Source organism: Trichomycterus rosablanca, chromosome 5 (assembly GCF_030014385.1).
Source record: "Trichomycterus rosablanca isolate fTriRos1 chromosome 5, fTriRos1.hap1, whole genome shotgun sequence".
NCBI classification, from domain to species: Eukaryota; Metazoa; Chordata; class Actinopteri; order Siluriformes; family Trichomycteridae; genus Trichomycterus; species Trichomycterus rosablanca.
The window spans coordinates 47,845,476-47,867,066 of NC_085992.1; the positions used below are offsets into that span (position 1 = coordinate 47,845,476).

General features: G+C 38.7%; 1 protein-coding gene across 1 annotated transcript; it reads right to left on the reverse strand.

The window, feature by feature from the left end:
- Nucleotides 1-776: 776 nt before the first annotated feature.
- LOC134315305 (probable E3 ubiquitin-protein ligase HERC3) lies at nt 777-20,955 on the reverse strand. The gene is made up of 21 exons (XM_062996394.1): nt 20,736-20,955; nt 20,538-20,652; nt 18,488-18,564; nt 17,103-17,324; nt 16,877-16,968; nt 16,649-16,779; nt 15,305-15,432; nt 15,136-15,215; nt 12,781-12,896; nt 11,564-11,623; nt 11,356-11,476; nt 6,478-6,576; nt 6,277-6,360; nt 6,106-6,204; nt 4,806-4,946; nt 3,835-4,001; nt 3,687-3,750; nt 3,520-3,590; nt 2,406-2,589; nt 2,210-2,312; nt 777-1,175 (listed from the first exon to the last, which is right to left on the reverse strand). Exons 1-21 carry the CDS (start codon nt 20,953-20,955, stop codon nt 964-966), a joined length of 2,586 nt encoding a protein of 861 aa, XP_062852464.1. The 3' UTR covers nt 777-963.
- Between the last annotated feature and the right edge of the window lie 636 nt (nt 20,956-21,591).

Consider the following 21,591-nt stretch of genomic DNA (forward strand, 5'->3'; position numbering starts at 1 on the left):
GTGTATGGTCTGAGCACTGACAGGCTGACCTCCCACGTCTTCAACCTCTGCAGCAATGCTGGCAGCACTCATGTGTCTATTTTTTAAAGCCAACCTCTGGATATGACGCTGAACACGTGGACTCAACTTCTTTGGTCGACCCTGGCGAAGCCTGTTCCGAGTGGAACCTGTCCTGGAAAACCGCTGTATGACCTTGGCCACCATGCTGTAGCTCAGTTTCAGAGTGTTAGCAATCTTCTTATAGCCCAGGCCATCTTTGTGGAGAGCAACAATTCTATTTCTCACATCCTCAGAGAGTTCTTTGCCATGAGGTGCCATGTTAAATATCTAGTGGCCAGTATGAGAGAATTGTACCCAAAACACCTAATTTAACAGCCCTGCTCCCCATTTACACCTGGGACCTTGACACATTACACCAGGGAGGGACAACGACACATTTGGGCACAATTTGGACATGTTCACTGTGGGGTGTACTCACTTATGTTGCCAGCTATTTAGACATTAATGGCTGTGTGTTGAGTTATTTTCAGAAGACAGTAAATCTACACTGCTATACAAGCTGTACACTGACTACTCTAAGTTATATCCAAGTTTCATGTCTATAGTGTTGTCCCATGAAAAGATATAATGAAATATTTGCAGAAATGTGAGGGGTGTACTCACTTTTGTGATACACTGTATATATATATATATATATATATATATATATATATATATATATAATTTTATGGTGTATTATGTTGTTTTCTTGCACATTTTGTATTTATTTTCTCTTTTTTATTTTTGTAAATATACCGTTCCAGGCCGTTATTACAATATATACTGGAGGGGCATCACCCCCAATATTAACATATGCGCAAAATTTTGTATGGCAGGAATGTTTTAGACTGTCCGGAACCCAATAACCCCTCTCCCACTCCTGATCGATTTGTTCCCCTGCAATTCATGGCTACGATTTTGGTTTCATTCATGCCAGAAGCCTCTCTTGTGATGTAGAGCCTCAGTAAGTTTCTGTTTGAATGTCTCCTTGCTTTGGTACAAAGGGAGCTCCAGGATGGAACAGCAGGTATGAGCCTGAGGCAGATGATCCTGAGTGGAGTGATACAGGTGTCGCACCGTCATACTCATATGCGTCATACCCAGAAGTGGCACTCGATCAAAGCCTGTCACGAACACTGCAAAACAGCAGATGGAAATATCTTTATGTTACTGTTGATCTACTATGGACCAGCAAACACCATTCAGCATATAATAAACTATGGAACAAATGATTGTAAGCAAAGGGTAATTTGGAATTAAACCAATTACACAGTAAACGAACTCTGTGAGAAGCAAAACCTTACAAATCTATTTTATATATTGGATTATTGCTTGGTGTTAGTAGTTTACAGAACATGTTTACTGTAATAAATTACACAGTGCACACGCCTACAGAAATTGAGAGTAGATTATACAGTATATAAGTCTAACTACGTTAACAGTTGTTTTAGTATGGATGATTCACACTTTCAGGAGTCAGACAGCAGGCAAGCTTGGTGATTATAATAGCTTTATTATAATGCACAATAGTTAAACATACAACCTAAAACTACCTGCAAAGCATATATACACCCTGGATTTAAGCTATCATTACCCACATCTCATCAGCTGGGGAGCCCCTTCAGCTCTGGCAGGAGATCAAGTTAACCCAGAAATGCCGGGTAATGCGCCAAAGCTTTGGATTTTACACACGATATGCATACAGTATGTGCATACAGTAAGTACAATGAATAACTGCCTAAAAATGATCCAGTTTTGTTTTACTTCATTAAGAATACAAAAGAATGTACAATTTGTAACAACATAATCAGTAACAATGACAATGCTTAGACTAATTTTTGATGTCATTTTAAAATGTTAAAAGAATTTTATCTAAAGCTAAAAAATACTGTATTAAATAATCATCATAAATTAAGGTACTAAACCCTGTGATTTTTTTTTATCAACCACAAAGATGCCCAAGAAAGAAAACAGAGTTTTTAGAAACTTCTAGAGCATGTTATTTTATTACCCAAGTATTTATTTGAATGACTATTTGTGTGTAATTTACTTTGATAACTGCTCTGTGACTGTGGCCTAAACCTGCTAATCATCTGAAGACATTTAAGAAACTTCTCAAGACATGAAGAAACACAAAACTCCACTAACAGAACAATCAAATAAGACTTACAGAGGAAAAGTTTCTTGTCCTGTTCTGACAGTTCATCAAACAGCTCCCAGAATAATACAATAGTTGGATGATCCTTATGGAACAGTCCTTCATAAGTAGCATTCTGTTCAACACAATAAACAAACAAGCTTATTACAACCATGTCCATTTTATTACATTAAAACAATCATTAAAAAAGTCAATTGTAAGTATTTACCTGTTTAAGTGTGTGCCAGTCGTACTCCTCTGTGCCCAGCATCACCCCCCTGAGCTCCTCTGGTCGGAACAACTTCACCAAGTCCCGGTCACACACTTTATAGAAGCCCCTCTTGAATTCTTCAAACACTTTCTCCACTGATTTATTAAGCACATAATCCACATAGGCATCCACAAACTGCTGTCTGTTGTGAAATGACCACAATAAATAAACAATTATTTATAATGTCATGGTGGCTTAGTGGGTGGCACTGTCGCCTCACAGCAAAAAGGTCCTGGGTTCAATCCCCAGGCGGGGCGGTCCGGGTCCTTTCTGTGCGGAGTTTGCATGTTCTCCCCATGTCTGTGTGGGTTTCCTCCGTGAGCTCCGGTTTCCTCCCACAGTCCAAAAACATGCAGTCAGATTAATTGGAGACATTGAATTGCCCTATAGGTGAATGGGTGTCTGCCCTGCGATGGACTGGCGTCCCGTCCAGGGTGTTACTGTGTGCCTTGCGCCCATTGAAAAGCTGGGATAGGCTCCAGCACCCACGCCCAACACTCGTGACCCTAATTGGATGAGCGGATAAAAAAATGAATGAATGATATACTGTATGTCATATATGTCATAACCCTCCAAAAACTTGTTATACCAAATCTTGCAATTTTTAGATGGGGTAAGGAAACACACTTAACAAGTAAACTTAATAAGTAGGAGGGACGTCCAGTGATGTATGACAAAAACAGCATTATTACAAAAATGTCTAAAAAACATGGTTAATAATGTTTAACAACCACCATGACTGACAAGGGGCTATGCAGACAATGAACTATATACATAAGGACCCAATGAGCATTCAAGGGACAGATTAAAATAGTTAACACAAATCCTAGACATGGGGGTGTGAGACACAACAACAAACACAAGAACACCATGTGCTACACAGATAGCTGTGATTGTAAGGGCAACCTAGGGTCAATTTAGAGTACCCAGTCCATCTACAGGAAAATAACTTCTTAATGACAGTAAACAGAGCAGTAATGATCAACCTAGATCTGTGTGGCACCCACCTGCTCCACCACTGATTTTATTTTTTTTGTTTTAGATAAAATGATATTTTTTAAATTGGACTGACCTGTTTGAGCTTGTGACAAGTTTTCCAGGCTCATCAGGATCCAGTTCCACCTCATTGTTGTTCCACTCAATCTAAGCAAGTTAAAAATATATCAATACAAAATAACTGTACTTTACTTTAACAGCACTGCTGAGTTAAACTACAGTATAAGCTGAATGTAAACTCACTGTGTAATACATGTCCATGTTTTCAACGTCGTCATCAGGATAGTTCAGTACGTACTGTAAGCTCCTAATCACACAACATTACACACACACAGATTTAATAAATCATAATTTAACCCAAACTATTATTTAAAAAGCTAAAAGAACATACTGTGCAATTCTCGGGCTCAGCTCAGCAAAATCCTGTAGGGAAGGCTTGATGTCGAGAAGTTTCTTAAACAGAGCTAAAGGAAATGGTAAGTTTACTACGCTGTTGTTGTAAAACGCCAGACCACACAGGATTCCAAGAAGGAAGTATCTTTCTTCTGGTACACTGGGCTGAATGGGAAAAAACTGAAATAACTGAATAAAAGTTAAATAAAAATGTATTAAATATCTAATGCATTTATTTACAATTAATCATGTGTATGACTGAATCACTTAGATCCAGTCCCAGACTTATGGTTAAACCAATAATGTATTTTAATGTCTCTTACATTTCCTAAACTTGTTGTGGAGATCGACGAGGTGGCTCGGATACAGAATCATTTCCTTCTGCCTTGCTAAATTAGACCGGCAGATGGGACGTGAGGATAGGGAAGATTGATATGTCAGTTCCTCTTTACTGACAGTCTGTGCCTTGTTAAGCGCTAATTCGCTCCAGATGGAAATGTTTCTATATATGTCAAGGTTTCTTCCGCATATATTTGCCTATTCCTCTGCTAGCAACTTTTCTCTGGAACTGCTGGTGTGGAATGCCAGCACACTTTAATCTTTTTCATGGAACTCAGCGTTATAGCACTTCTTGGCCATCACAACATAACATTCCTTTTTTGGACCAGGCCCCATCTAACAGAACCATGCTGGGTGTGGGCTGTACCAGTCGATAGTGTGGTGTTCCTGTTCATATTACATTATTCCCAGCTCGTTTTAGGGTCTCCTATCTTTCTGATGTCACAGACTGCAGGAACGTATCTCCCAGGCAAAAGTATCAAACACTTACAGTATGCCAGTAATGTTATACCTGTATTGGAGGTTTATCGATTAAGCCAGTGAGTAATCATAAGATGTCGTTTACAATAAATTGGCCACCGTGTGTAATTCTAAATACACAGTGGAAATTAAAGTTCTTTTGTGCCTTACCTCAGAAGGAAACCAGATCAGTGATTCTGCGTTGCTGTACATGAACATTTCTGATTCTGGAGCCAGCAGCTCTTTACATGCCTTGTAAAAAAAGTCCTTTTTATTGACTTCAGTCTCTTTGAAGTTCTCACAGTACACCACCTGTATGTTTACAGAACCCACAGATATTGGATGGTCAGTTTGTCACAGTATGTGCATCAAAGTCAAACATTCTCTGATTCATCTGGGTGAACACAACTACATAGTCGGGCTGGGAGTGCCTCAATAAGGTCCTGGTAGGTTGTCACATGTATCTGGAGCCATGCTGACTGCAGTGCATCCCACAGCTGCTGGAGGGGGTGTGGGGGAGACACAAGGCTCAGTAGGCTATTACTGTAGGGTTGTGACCACTTTTCGTATTGGTATTTTGTAAACGAAGTTACCATGGGAAGGCTCCACCCATCAAACGGAACCCCTACCATGCCATTGTTCTTCGACCTTGTTGTAGAAACTTCCAATTATTAATGAGGTAATACACTGATCAGCTATAACATTATGACCACCTCCTTGTTTCTTCACTCGTCACTAGTCCATCTGTTTCTCTACATACTTTTTTTAACCTGCTTTCACCCTGTTCTTCAATGGTCAGGACCTCCACAGGACCTCCACAGAGCAGGTATTATTTGGGTGGTGGATCATTCTCAGCACTGCAGTGACACTGACATGGTGGTGGTGTGTTAGTGAGTGTTGTGCTGGTATGAGTGGATCAGAAACAGCAGCGGGACACAGGACAGTGTCCACTCACTGTCCACTCTGTTAGACACTCCTACCTAGTTGCTCCACCTTGTAGATGTAAAGTCAGAGACGATCGCTCATCTATTGCTGCTGTTTGAGTTGCTCATCTTCTGGACCTTCATCAATGGCGCTGTTGGCTGGATATATTTTTGGTTGGTGGACTATTCTCAGTCCGGCAGTGACAGTGAGGTGTTTAAAAACTCCAGCAGCGCTGCTGTGTCTGATCCACTTATACCAGCACAAAACACACTAACACACCACCACCATTTCAGTGTCACTGCAATGCTGAGCATGATCCACCACCTAAATAATACCTGCTCTGTGGTGGTCCTGACCATTGAAGAACAGCATGAAAGGGGGTAACAAAGCATGTTGAGAAACAGATGGACTACAGTCAGTTATTGTAGAACTACAAAGTGCTTCTATGTGGTAAGTGGAGCTGATAAAATGGACAAAGTGTGTAGAAACAAGAAGGTGGTTAAAAGGTAAAAATGAGAGAAAATACATCTGTATGAGCAGGTCGTACCAGCAGTTGATTCTTCAGTGTTTGCTCGTTCGAGATTCTCAGCCGATGGAAACAGTCCTCCAGCAGCGAAGTGCGTCTGATCTCCATTTTAAATATTGCCTATAGTTACATTGTGGGTGTCAAACAACAGTACTGGAGCTCTGAGATTAACTATAAGACAGGCATACATACATTAAGTTCTCTGCTGTTTAGAAGTCTACATTTAGCTTCCAGGTTAAAGATGCAAGGACTAGAGATCAGGAAATCTAGAGATTTCTGTGAAAAGACAAATGTTTTACAGTGGTAAATAGTTTTATTTGAAATATGTTTCCTTTATTATTTGAAATATCAACCTACCCATTTAATAGTGGTATTGGATGTAATGTTACCCACCGTACGCTTCTCAGTTTTCAACATCCCTTCATCTTCTGCTGTCCAGTAATCATCTATTGTCCAGTCAGTAAGGTCAAATTCAATTACAGTAACAAACAACTACAAATAAAAGAGACCAATTACTTTTAAATTATGAATTTAAGCCATGTGCAATGCAACTTTTACACTTACTCAGGAACGATCACATTTAAAATATAGTAAATAGTAGTAATATAGTAAAGTTTTCTAGTAGCTCTATAAACCATTGTGTGCTATATAAATACAAATAAGTATCATAAAATGAAATAATAAGATACATAAAATGAAATAATAGGAACTTCAAAAATCAGTACTCATGAAGCCACCATACATTCACATTTTTAGCATTTAGTAGATTCTTTTATCCAAAGTGACTTACAGTACTGTGACAGTATATTGTCTAAGCAATTAATGGTTAAGCGCCTCGCTCAAGGGCCCAACAGTGACAACCTGTAAGTTATACAGGGTGTCCACAAAGTCTCTTTACAATTTCAAAAAATTACTAAAAAGGCAGTTGATGAGATATGTTAATCAAATTTGTCCCATGTACTCAGTCATTATCAAAGTTTGTAATCACATTGCATTTGTGTATTTCAGGTACCCTGTTGTTGAAAGAGAGGCTGTTGAATAAACCCCTAAAAATGGCTATGCTACAGAGAACATGACAAGAAATCAAGCACTGTTTTGATGTGCTTAGTGCAACTAATGGTGCCCATATAGAGGTGTATTAAAAAAGGCAAAAAAAACCTCCTCATTTTGTAATAAATTACACAGATTTGTCTATTCATTTGTTTTTTTTAAATAAAATCTTGAAATTATAAAGAGACTTTGTGGACACCCTGTATATCTTTGATTACTTGTCCAGCAGGGCTCGGTGGCTAAGTGAGTAGCACTGTCACCTCACATATATAACCTTGTGCACTGGTGAATCTTGTGTAATGAGTAAGGACCGTTCCTGTCATGAATGTAACCAAAGTGTAAAACATGACATTAAAATCCTAATAAACAAACAAACAAAAAAACTAGTCAAGCACCTTACCTGCTAGGCTACAACTGCCCTGAATTAAATACCAAAACAAAACAGAACCAATTGAGATTCATAGCCATGAAAAAAACATAGCTAACCAGAAGAAAGATCAATATTCATCTGACATTTGCAAAAACACCTGGATGATCCAAAATTTTGAGCTGTTCTAATGTTAATCATTCCACTAATTACAGTTTGGATTGCAGTAATTGTCACATTGAGCAGTTTAATTGTCATATACAGTATGTGGCTACCTTATAGATGCAGGGCTTTCTTTAAATGGATACTGTATTCAATAAAGCATCTAATTTAATTAATGAAGTACCAGTACAGCACTATACTGTACAGAATTAAATAATTTTGCGTTTTAAACTTTATCTGATTTATGTGATACTTAAGTAATACAAAGGACAGGAGTGAAACTCTTTCCCCCCTTTTTCTACATTTTAGGACGTCCGATTGCATCATTTTTCCTCTCCAACAATGCCAATCCCCACTCTGATTGAGGAGAACGAAGCTAACCCACGTCTCTGACAAGTGGGCAGCAGCTGTATGCATTTTGTCACCTACACCTACACCTGTGTACGGAGAGACACACCCTGATCAGCGCACTCTTTTCTCATCTCTGTGCAGGCGCTTTCACTCTGCCAGCAGAGGTCGTAACTGCATTAGTTATGAGAGAGCCCCTATCCGGATTTTTTATATCCCACCCCTATCTGAACAACAGGCCAATTATTGTGCATGTGGCTGCTCAGCCCAGCCGGCAGGCAGAGCTGAGACTTGATACGATGTATTCAAGATCCCAGCTCTGGTTCCAGCGTGTGATTTTACCGCTGCGCCACCTGAGCGGCTAACAGTGGAACTTCCAATCTTGAATTGTAAAACCATCCCACTGTAAAATATAGTGGTGGTGGCATCATGTTATATAGATGCTTTTCAGAAGTAAAGACCTGTTGCCTGATCTGGGATCATTAAGAAATTAGAAGTGATTTTTTGTTTTGTTTTGTCTATTTTAGTAGTAGTTATAGTTGTTTTTTTGTCTTTATTAAGAAATGAGGTGTCTGATTAATGCCAATTATGCCAATGTGATTAAAAAAAAGTTGCTACATACTTTCAAGGCACTGTAAATGTAATTATTATGTACATATTATTTAACAAGGTATGAATGTATTTAACAAAATTGAAAGTTTACCTTTGAAAACAGTTTATTGAACTCTTCAATGATAAAATCAGTAAATGTGATTTCTCTTTGACAATTTAATAAAGCCTGTGGAATAAAGAATAAAATGTAAAGATACATCTACTTGTACTTTCACTTATTAGCCATTTGATTAGGTACATCTGTAGTTCTAGCCAGATGTGGATGTAGTATATGTATTTTGTTAATGCCAAATTCTGAGCCTGCCATCTACAGAAATTGAGATTAATTAGGGTGACCATACGTCCTCTTTTTCCTGGCCGTCCTCTTCTTGGGACCTAAAAAATGCATCTGGCCGGGATTCTGCATTTAGTCAAAATTGCTCAGCAAGCACTAGAAGACACACCTTACTGTGGAGTTTCTACTAATGGGAGCAAGTAAATTAAAGCTAAAAACACTACAAATATGTCAGCTAATTCAAACTTTTTTTTGTTAATGTTTAGGGCTGAACACTGAATAGAAGGAAATAAGATTATCTGGTTATAAAAGCATTTGTTAGTTGTCTTGTTAAAGGGTTGCTGTTTATTTATAAGTTTAATAATATAATATGGTAACTTTAGATTAATCAGATCAGGCGGATGAAAAACCTCAGTGAATTCGTTGGTCTTCCCTTGTAGCTTATTCTACAGGTCTAATGCGGTGTGTTTGAGATGATCTTCTGCTTTTTACATTTGTAAAAAGTGGTTATTTCAATTAACTTAGCCTACTGTCATCCTACAAACCATTCTCCTCTGACCTCGCCCAGCAACTGTGCATAATCTCTAACTTTTATTCTGTATTTCCAATTAACCTCTATACAGGAGTTATATAGGTGATATAGTTGGGTCTACAACAGGTTCAGAGTTAACAGATCAGTAACTGTATACCTAGATTGTGCACTTATCTGGCAGATGTACCTAAAATTTAGAAATGAGTGAAGGTAAGTAAATAAGGTAAGTGAATAATTAGAAACTAAGGTGGTGGGTGTATTAATGTATGTTTTACACATTAAAATACATTAATATTTTTACATGTCATTTATACATCTAGTTTTTGAATAATTTTATATTTAATCATATTATTTTACCTGATAGATCATTTGGAGAACTTGTACAGATCTCTTTAGATATGTTCTTGTGCATTTGTTTTGTTTAAAATCATCTGGTATATCATTTAGCAGCATTGCAGCTATATCATGAAATAGCTTAATCAAGGTCTTAAGGAAGCAGTCAGGAAGTTCGGACCAGTAGTTCTCTGAAATTACACCAAAATATAAATGTTTACAGTGTATTTAATGACATTTCAGTATTTAAGCTTGTAAAACACAGAGGTCATTGTTTATCAAAGCTGTGCAAAAGCAAGTACAGATCTAAGCGCCCAGCATGAACTTTAATGGCCACTGTTAAATAAAAGCTATATGACAGTCTGCTTGGAGGAAAATGATTCTCTGGTCTGATGAATTGGAATTCAAACTCTTTGAACTTGAGAGTTTGAGAGGATCTGCTACTAAGAATGGGATAAACTGCCAAAACTCATGTATAAGGCTTGTAGATGGGTATACATGAAGACGTGCAGCTGTAAGTGCAGAAAAAGTATTAAATAAGATAGATATATATACTTTATTTGTCATATATACATATACAGGTGTACAGTACAATGTACTTTCTTCGCATATCACAGCTTGTTTGAAAGTTGGGGTCAGAGCGCAGGTTCAGCCATCATATGGCGCCCCTGGAGCAGAGAGGGTTAGGGGCCTTGCCCAAGGACCCAACAGTGGCTGCATAGCAGAGCCTGGATTTGAACCGCCAATCTTCCAGTTGATAGCCCAAAGCTCTACCCACTAGGCTACCACTGTCCCTAATCAGGGGAGAGCGCGAACGCAGTAGATCCTGGCAGGGTTATGATTCTTTTTTGTGACAGAATGAATAAAACATTTACTTTTTAATCACAAATGTAATAGAAATCTGTAACTACTACTGCAATGTACATTAGTTTTTATTCTATTAATGTCTGGATTCTGATGTAGTAATAAACTCTTGTGCTTCTCATGATTTTTTTTCTTGAATGTATATGTTTAACATCTAATTTAATCTAATTATTTAATCCTAAATATTCTTTTTGACTATCTGGACAAATTTCATCTTGGCTTAAGATTGACAAACTTGGATGTTTAGAACATAAGACGTTTGCCTCTTCATTACAATCTTGGCAAACAGACCACTGTTTTTATGCAGCTAGATCTATTTATATTGAAACAGAAAAGTTATAAATTGTGATTAATCAGCAGGAGGTCTTTCTATGCCATTACATTTATAAAAATAAGTAGCAATAAGTAACAGTGGATCAGAATACACAGTACATTTGGTCATTTGAATGGTCCCATCTGGGTAGAAACAAACACGTGTTCCAATCATTGTCATAGGAGGAAATAAAAACAGCAGGAATAATTTAAATTCCAAAGCAATGACACGTTCCTTGTATGTGTATTTAAACATCTGATCTCAACGGTATACAGCAGGTGTATCTTACAATTTTGAGTGTAAGTAAAAAACTGATGTGTTTTGCATAATCACAGTCAAGCTAACATATATGTAAATATAAGTCTGAAGTTTTTCCTTTCATATGTGACTTTATGTAACTCTTTATGTCTTATGACTTTGTGTTGCTTTACCTCCTGTAAAACTTTCTCCTTCTGTGCTATCTGCTCAAAAGCAGCTCTTACAGAGTCCAAGTCCAGACCAGAGAAATGTGAGGATGTTTGGTAGTGTCTATCACAACTACAAATAGTAAAAATGAAAAGGGCATATCAGTAAAATTTCACATTATTTTTTAGGAATATAGACCACTGTGTATTGCCCAGTTACCTTGTGTTAATGAAACTGCCATTTAAACATGCCACGGATGAGAACACATCCTTTATTTCACTACAAGAGAAAGAAGTGTTAATACATTTTGGGTTGGTTTCCCAGACAGGGATTAGGGCTAGTCCAGGACTACATTTTGCTTTAAATGGAGAATCTCCATTCAAAATGCTGTGTAGTCTAGGACTAAGCTTAATCCCTGTCTGTGAAACCAACCCTTTAACTACGCTTAGAAGTTCAGATGTTCTCATGCAACATTTCGTTTGTCATGTGCTGTAAAAAGTGCATTAAAATACACTTTGGATGCATGTTTTACATATATCTACTAAAAATAGGTAGTGTGGTTGGTGGGTAGCATGGTCGCCTCACAGCAGGAAGCCCCTGGGTTTGATTTCCTCCTGAATGTATGTGTGTGTGTGAAAAGCGGTGGTAAAACAGATAATGAATGAATGAATGACTCTTGCAAAATGATGAGCAACTAAAAGGGTGTCATTTACCTCTGAAAATGTATTATGGATTATTTACTGATAATTTCACAGGTTGCCTAAAGTACCACAATACAGTGGGTGCAGATCTTGGCTTAAGACCAGACCCTTAATTTACCCTCTTTCAAACAAGCCTTTGTATACACATAAGAAAGCAGGTTGTGTATCATGGCTGTTATCCTTAGCTGGCAGACTGTTAAAAAAAGATCCAGATCCAGTATCTGAGACTATTAAGGTTTGTCCAGCAATACAGGAGTTAGTTTATAGCACCAAACACATGCTTGAAAAAGAATTCAAATTATGTAACACTGGTTTGCATGGGTTTCCCACAGTCCAAAAACATGAAGTCAGGTTAATTGGAGACACTAAATTGCCCCATAGGTGAATGGGTGCGTGTCTGCCCTGCGATGGACTGGCACCCCGTCCAGGGTGTTACTGTGTGCCTTGAGCTAATTGAAAAGCTGACTGGATAAGAGGTTAAGAAAGTGAGTGAGTGAGTGAGCAACACTTGTTCTCTGGTAGCATGAGTGAGGCGTCTAACTGGACCACTTTGCTTGCTTAGGTTAAATGAGGAAGAGGTGCATCTGTTTTAAATGACTAAATGTCTTTGTCATCATATTATACACAAAAGGTGAGACATATGAAAGTCACAACTGTCGGCCAGCCATTGGGCTGGTGTAGTGCTTTGAATGAAATCTCAAGTCTGTCATGTAACAATTTCTCATGAGCACTTACTTTTTGATTGTCGTCCACTGGTCTGAATCACAGTTGGAAATCCATCGGTCAATCATTCGGCCTTCCAACATCACAATTCCTTCCTTGTGGTTAGGCTCCGAGCTATTCTTAGATTCCTGTAAGCCAAATATAAATGCATTGTTTACAATGCTAATAACATCAAAATGCAGTGATTTGTACATTCAATGCAAATACAACTTAGTTCATCAAACCTATTTTACTGTTTTTCTGTAAATATATACTCATTCTAAAACCCTGCAACACTTTCCAAAACAGTTAGGTTAGCAGTAATATAGGACCAAGACTGTTGTAGTTTAAAACGTTGGACACATTTTTTGGACTATATTGGTTATAGAATCTCGACTATCTTCTTTGAAAGGATAATTAAGAGGAGTTAATCAACAATTATTATATTAGGATGCTAAAGAAATGTAATAGATGTCGAACTATCTGTTAACTTCCTCTAGGCTAATTTTGGTCTTACTCAGTCATTGTCACCATAAGTATTGTAATACCCTTTTTCTTTTGCTTCCAAGTCTACATTACAAAACTAAAGTTGACACAGTTTTTACGCCAGATGCCCTTCCTGACACAACCCTCCCTATTTATCCGGGCTTGGGACCGGCACTACAATGTTTATGCATCCTAGCCGCCAGGTACCTATAGGACAATTCAGTGTCTCCAATTAGCCTGGCTGCATGTTTTTACACTGTGGGAGGAAACCAGAGCACCTGGAAGAAACCCACACAGACACTGGGAGAACATGCAAACTCCACACAGAAAGGACCAGGACCGCCCCACCTGGGGATCGAACCCAGGACCTTCTTGATGTGAGGCGACAGTGCTACCCAATTAGCCACCGTGCCACCTGGCTATAGAAATGTATGTAGATACAAAAACATATACAGTATATTGGCTTTCGAATATGTAAAGAATGTGTAGTGGTCACTGTTTGTGTAAATGTTTAAGTTTTACAATTTGATGAATTATTAAACATACTTAAAAAAAAAAGTTAAAACATTTAAAACAACAGCTCAACCAGATGAATCTTTTATTCTTGGGTTTCAAAAGAGCATCCAGGAAAGTTCTAGTTCTTGATGAGCTAAGATGCAATGATTTTAGATATTTCACCATCTACAGTGCATAACAGAATAGAAAAATATAGGTAAATTCTGGGAAATCTCAGAATTAGAAAAAACAACCACTGAATGTGTATGTGTATGTCCTGTCTGGTTTCACGGCTGTAGTTTTGGATAATCACTTTTAAAACTGAATTATTTGACTTTTTCAGTGTCTGAACAATCATTCAGTGTTGATTACAATTTGAGTGATGGAATCTTGGAACTTGCTGCAGACATGAATATTAGAGCGTGTGTACAGTAGACCCTTGAGTTATGAACCGTTTACCATGCAAACATTTTGGGTTACGAATGATCTTTTTCAACTTAACGTCCGAACAAATTTCGGATTACAAACCAAAATTCACGAAACACGTGACGCCATGAACAAGTTGACTGACCGTCTCTCTCTCTTTCTCTCTCTCTCTCTCTCTCTCTCTCTCTCTCTCTATATATATATATATATATATATATATATATATATATATATACGTATATATACAGTGAGCAAACATTCGGACAGTAGACAGTGTTTTTTTTCTGTGTTTTCTTTATAGTTTGTAAAATTCAATATTAAAATGTCCCCAAAGAATGTACAGAGAAAGCACAGTGGTGAAAAAATGAACAAATCTATTACTATTTGTTGTGTTGTATAATTAGTCCTGCCAATAGGTGTCACTGTGTATCAGACAGAGGGGACAGTGAGTGAGAGAGAAGAAGGAATTCGGCTCAGTAAAGTATTCTTTCTTTCGTGCAATTACACCTACAAAATACAACATTACTGAAATAAAGAAGGAAATACTAGAGAAATATGAGAGTTATTGTTGTTTCTGGTAGATACATTTTATATAATAAGAAGGAAATGTATTATGGTGTATGGTACAGCACACGTACTGTACTGAAATGTGGTGTGTGTTTATGTACAGTACTACTGTGTATTGTTGTTTATTATTGTTTATTACAGGAATGTCTATTCTATAATTTAAGATTTAGGGGAAAATATACTTGTATTTATAACAAAAAAGATAATTTAAGACATTAGAGAGGTTATGGGGTAAGGGGGGGTTGGGAGGTCTGACACGGATTAATTCTATTTACATTATTTTTTATGGGAAAAATAGGTTTAACTAACAAATATTTTGACTTAAGAACAGCCCTTCAGAACCAATTAAATTCGTAAGTCAAGGGTCAATAATACAAGATATCTATTAATTTGATCAGTAAAGCTACATCTTACCTGAGAAGAGCTCAACACAAAGGAATGATTTCCTCCAGCACTTATGTTCTCAACAGTGTGGTCATCATTTGATATAATTCCTAAGAATTTAAAGTTAATTTTGCATTAATTTTAAGTTTGTATCCAGTTAAAAGAAGTAATAAAATGTTGACCACATAATAAGAATTACCTGATGGCAGGTGGACTGGAATTGGTACACACTGATTGGTCCTCTGTCCGTTTCCCAGCTGTCCTTGCTCTCCACATCCAAACGAGTAGATCATTTTTGATGATTTAACTAGTGCTAGAGTGTAATACCTAGAATTTAAGGAAACTTAATTTAAGGATCTCGAATACATCGTATCAAATCTCAGCTCTGCCTTGCCGGCTGAGGCTGAGCGGCCACATGAACAACGATTGGCCTGTTGTTCAGATGGGCAGGACTAAGCCGGATAGTGTCTCTCCCGGATAGGGTCTGTCATACTGGTGCAATTATGACCTCTGCTGGCTGATTTGAGGCGCCTACACAGAGATGAGGAAGGAGTGCTCTTAGGGTGGGTCTCTCCATACACAACGCTAGGTGGCACAACACTCGTCAATGTGTGGGTGGCAAGATGCATATGGCTTGCTGCCCACGTGTCGGAGGGGACGTGGGTTAGCTTCGATCTCCTCGGTCAAAGCAGGGATCGGCACAGGCGGAGAGGAAGCGTGATGCAATCAGGCAATTGGACGCACTTAAAAGGGGAGAACAAGGGGAGAAAATGCATTAAAAAAAAAAGATGTCATTAAATGAAAACATAAAGATGATTTACAATGAAATTTGTAACAAACAATCATTTTTAATTATATACTACATCTTAAAAGTAAAATCTATACTTTCTACTTAATTTGTTTTTAAAACATTCATTTATTCATGTGCTTACCCAGAACAACTGCATTACATCCCAACAGGGCACCAATCCATTCACTCATTTATTTATTTCTAGGAGTAATTTCGATCAGTTCATTCATTTTGGTCATATTTTTGGGAGGTGGAAGGAAACCAGAGAATGCGGAAACATACAGTATGTGGACACTGGAAGAATATGCCAAACTCTTTACATTTACGGCATTTAGCAGTCGCATTTGACCAAAGCGACTTACATTATACAATCTAAACAATTAATTGTGTTAAGGGTCTTGCTTAATAGCCCAACAGTGGCGCACTGGGGCCCTCCACGACATGAACTCAACCGACCTCACTGCCCCCCCATTGGCTGCATATATATATATATATATACAGTATATATACTGTATATGACATTTGTTGAGGGGGGCCAATTTTTTTTTTGCACTGGGGCCCATGAGCTCCTAGTTACGCCACTGCTTTAGGAATTTATCCTAGTTTCCCAGGACTCTACTATACCACACCCACACCCCAGCTGTGCCAGATGTGTAATGATACTGCCCATTTTGAAATAGACTTGGTAATGCAATACCCGAGGCAATCAGGAAGGAGGCAATTACTTTCCTAAACATGTGAATAAAAATCTACCTTCCACAGGCTATTTGGGACACTTTTACACCCCAGAGTTCTGCAACCACACGAGGTTGAAGTTCATTTCTGAAGGAGTTATGTCCAAGCTGCCCATAATGACCAGCTCCAAATGTGAAAACAGTTCCTCCCTAAAAAGATAATAAAAAATAATCATCATAAAAACATTTTTAATTATTTTACAGTGGTAAAGTATCAACAGTACACAATAAATTACAGCCCTGGTACCTTTGATAGTGTAGCAGTGTGATCTTCACCACAGGATATGGAAACAGTTTTCTTGTGGCTCAGACTACTAACACAGGTTGGACTGTACACGTCTGTAAAGTCAGATTCTTTAGTGAACATCATCTATTCAATCCACTTTCAAGCTATCAGTGCAACCCTGTATGCTCCTCTTGGTATGAGATCTTGACTAAATATACTTTAATAAAACTAGGATACGAGTACTTACCCTCTGTGTGTCCCAAGCCGAGCTGCCCAGTGCTGTTCTTGCCCCAGCCAAACACAGCCCCGGAGAGAGACAGGGCAAAGCTGTGATCTCCTCCAGCGCTGATCTGAGCCAGTGGAATACCACATAAAGACTTGAGTGGTTGAGGAGCCAGAGACTTCGGCTCATCCTTTCCCAAACCCAGCTGACCATTCGTGTTCTGACCCCACAGAAACAACTGACCATCTGAGAGGAGTAGAGGCAGCATCATTAGATTATACACTGATCAGCCATAAAATTAAAACCACCTCCTTTTTTCTACACACATTGTCCATTTTATCAGCTCCACTTACCACAATTACTGACTGTAGTCCATCTGTTTCTCTGCATGCTTTGTTAGCCCTGTTTCATGCCTTTCTTTAGTGGTCAGGACCCCCACAGAGAAGGTATTATTTAGGTGCAGTTTCAGCACTGCAGTGACACTGACATGGTGGTGGTGTGTTAGTGTGTGTTGTGCTGGTATGAGTGGATCAGACACAGCAGCGGTGATGGAGATTTTTTTTTTTAAACATCTCACTGTCACTGCTGGACTGAGAATAGTCCACCAACCAAAAATATATCCAGCCAACAGCACCACTGATGAAGGTCTAGAAGATGACCGACTCAAACAGCAGCAATAGCAGAGCGATCGTCTCAGACTTTACATCTACAAGGTGGACCAACTAGGTAGGAGTGTCTAATAGAGTGGACAGTGAGTGGACCCAGTATTTAAAAACTGCAGCAGCGCTGCTGTGTCTGATCCACTCATACCAGCACAACACACACTAACACACCACCACCATGTCAGTGTCACTGCAGCACTGAGAATGATCCACCACCCAAATAATACCTGCTCTGTGGTGGTTTTGTGGGGGTCCTGACCATTGAAGAACAGGGTGAAAGCAGGCTAAAACAGTATGTAGAGAAACAGATGGACCACAGTCAATAATTGTAGAACTTCAAAGTACTTCTATATGGTAAGTGGAGCTGATAAAATGCACATTAAGTGTAGAAAGTAGGGGGTGGTTTTAATGTTACGGCTGATCTGTGTATTTCATAACACTATGTTTAGTCAGGCTAAAGTGTAACACTTTTTACATTCAACACCTGGGAAATATCCAGTTTACTCTAACTAGTGATTCTCAGCTTTGCATTTTTTTTTTTATAATTTACAACATTTTCATAATCTACTGTACAAAATATTGTGAACATTCAGGAAATCTGGAAAGATCCCAGTCTGTGTAGCGCAGAGCCAGAAACCACTGTTTACAAAATACAATGAAGCTGCTCAGTGAAATTCAGGCTAGACAGTGAATCAGCTGAAATGCTTTCTTAATAGTTCATTTAAAGAATGATGTAAAAATTGATACCATTGGTCAGTGCCATGGAGTGCTGGTTTCCACATGCAACCTGGATCACAGTCCTGTTGCAGAGCTCTTTGATAGGCCTGTGGTAAAAAATAATTATAATAACATCTCTACAAACAAACAACATTAAAGTACATTTAGTGTTTTCAAAAGTTTATAGTATTATTTATATTTACAGAAGAGCATACAGACATACAGAAGAGCTTCCATAGTGAACATTACTTGCTCTAGTGTAGACAATAGCACAAATCTGCTGAAACTCTGTTAGAACCAAAGTGTTAGTATTAGTAAATAAATAAGTACATGTCAGCTCAAGTGCTTGGTAAAAAGGTGATGAAGGTTTTTAATCATCTTTTAAAGACAGCAAGAGACTCAGAAGTTCGGATGGACAGAGGAAGTTTGGTCCACCACTTGGGTGCCAGTACAGAGAAGAGCCTTGATGCTTGTCTTCCTCGAGTCCTGGATGGAGGATCAAGTCGAGCGAGACTAGTGGCTCGGAGGTTGCGTGGTACAGAGCGGGGTTTGATTAGACCTTAAAGGTAACTTGGGGCTGGTCCATTTTTGGCTTTGTAGGTGAGCATCAATGTTTTAAACTGAATGCGAGCAGCTACAGGAAACCAGTGAAGAGAACGTAGCAGTGGGGTGATGTGGCAGCAGTGGGGTGATGTGGCAGTGTTTACTGTTACTGCTCATACTGCTCTGTATCAGATTTTGTTTCCCACCTTTTTTCAGTCCCTGCTGTTTAGCCTTGTTTTGCACTTGTTTTCATTTCCATTGATTACCTGTGCCTGTTCTGTCTTATACCTGCCTTGTTTTCTGTGTATTTTGTGTGTGGGCCAGTGATAGCTCAGTGGTTAAGGTACTAGACTAGTAAACAGAAGGTTGCCGGTTCAAGCCCCGCCACCACCAAGTTGCCACTGTTGGGTCCCTGAGCAAGGCCCTTAACCCTCAATTGCTCATCGTGTTCCGCTCATTGTGTAAGTCGCTTTGAATAAAAGCGTCTGATAAATGCTGAAAATTTAAATATTTAAACCGCTTTGCGTTTGCAGACCAATGAGAGGTTTCAGTAGTTTTTCTAGGGCTTATAATTAGTGTTTTTTTTCAGAGGATTTTGTGTATGACCTTGTCTGGATTTGATATTCGTTGTCTGGATTTGAGTTTTTGCCTGTTGCGATCTTAAGCACATTTTGGATTGTCCTTTCCTGTGCCTAGGCCTATTTTGTTATGATAAAAGGCCTTAACTTGCATTCAACATGCCTTGCAATTTTTTTCTTTTTGTTTTTTTTCTGTTTGTATGTTGGCTTATACTTAGAAGTGCTTTATTAATAGTAATAAGATTAAAATAATAATTTACATTAGATTTATTATACATGCATTACATGTTGCAGTAGAAAATTATACTCACTCACTTTCTTAACCACTTATCTAATTAGGTTGCAGGGCGGTGCTGGAGCCTATCCCAGCTTTTCAATGGACACAAGGCACACAGTAACACCCTGGACGGGGTGCCAGTCCATCGCAGGGCAGACACACATACACACACATACATGTTTTTTTGTACTGTGGGAGGAAACTGGAGCACTCGGAGGAAACCCACCAGACACGGGGAGAACATGCAAACTCCACACAGAAAGGACCCGGACCGCCCCACCTGGGGATCAAACCCAGGACCTTCTTGCTGTGAGGCGGCAGTGCTACCCACTAACAACAACTGAATTTTTAATAATGATTCATTCTGATAAGGATTTTGGTTGGTCTGGCATCACTCAGAAACACTGGACTCCAAGCAGGAACGAACCCTAGACAGAACACCAATCTATTGCAGGGCATCACACACAAGTCTATTCCCTTACTTACTTAGTTCAGTACAAACAATCCATATCATGTATGTTTTGGGAGGTGGGGGGAAATATAGACATGAGGAGAACATGCTAAACTGCTAGATTATAGTCAAAATATTATAACAGTAAACAATAGTATAACAGTATAACAATACCACTATACCACTAAACTGCTATCTTTATCATTAAAATGTCATGAAAACACACCATACCTGCAGCTGTTGGACTCATCCATGAACAGAACTTTGCCTCCATAAGCCAGAAGAACCGCATGTGCTTCACCACAGCTGATGAGTCTGATCTTCTCCTTCTTCAGCTCTAAAGTTTCTTTAAAACAAAACACAAATAAAAATACAATCCTTCTATACAAAGCACATTGTTTTATAGTGATTATTCTGATCGTTACATACTGAGTTTAGCAGATCTGCAGTTTGCCCCGGTGTTCAGTTTCAGAACTGATACGATTCCTTCCCCACGAATAAATAATATCTGATCTTTCCCCTCACACACCCCTCTGATTGAGGATTTGGGAGAAATGAAGCCGATTCCAGTCTCGGTGAGATTTACACTGTCAGCCTTCACCAAACCGAACCCCGCCGGTCGGATCTCTTCTCCCCAAAAGCACATCATGATGCCGGAGAGAGAAGGAGAGAGCAGGAGAGAGAAGGAGAGAGCAGGAGAGTCTCTGTGAGGAACCTGATCAGTGATTCTGAGCTGTGAGAGATTTAGAGAGAAAGGAAAGTGAAAGTAAAACTTCAGCTCTCTTACAATGAAAAAAGTAAACGCATGTGTGAGTTAAAGCAGCAGTAACTGTGATCAGCAGGGCCCAGCTGGGAGGAGCAGTGGAACTGGAAAGAGTACTAAAATATTGTACTCAAGTAACAATACTATTACTTTAATGAATTTTTACTTAAGTACGAGTAAAATTACTTTAAGTAAAAAGTAACTCACCGGGAAGGGGGGGGGGGGGGGGGGGGCTCTCCTGTGTAATGCAAACAGGACAAGTGGATATAAATCTCACAATAGTTCTTTTTAGTTAAAATATAATAGAAAAAAACATGTTGATACAACATTTATCTTTGCGTTTGCAGACCAATGAGAGGTTTCAGTAGTTTTTCTAGGGCTTATAATTAGTGTTTTTTTTCAGAGGATTTTGTGTATGACCTTGTCTGGATTTGATATTCGTTGTCTGGATTTGAGTTTTTGCCTGTTGCGATCTTAAGCACATTTTGGATTGTCCTTTCCTGTGCCTAGGCCTATTTTGTT

What these genes read in the sequence shown, in the direction of transcription:
- LOC134315305 (XM_062996394.1), bottom strand. Translation starts at nt 20,955, where the DNA reads ATGATGTGCTTTTGGGGAGAAGAGATCCGACCGGCGGGGTTCGGTTTG. An exon ending in CGGCTTGGGACACACAGAGG is followed by an intron (nt 16,969 to 17,102) that starts GTAAGTACTCGT and finishes CTGACTTTACAG; the next exon opens with ACGTGTACAGTCCAACCTGT. An exon ending in ACTGGCACACACTTAAACAG is followed by an intron (nt 2,313 to 2,405) that starts GTAAATACTTAC and finishes TGTGTTGAACAG; the next exon opens with AATGCTACTTATGAAGGACT.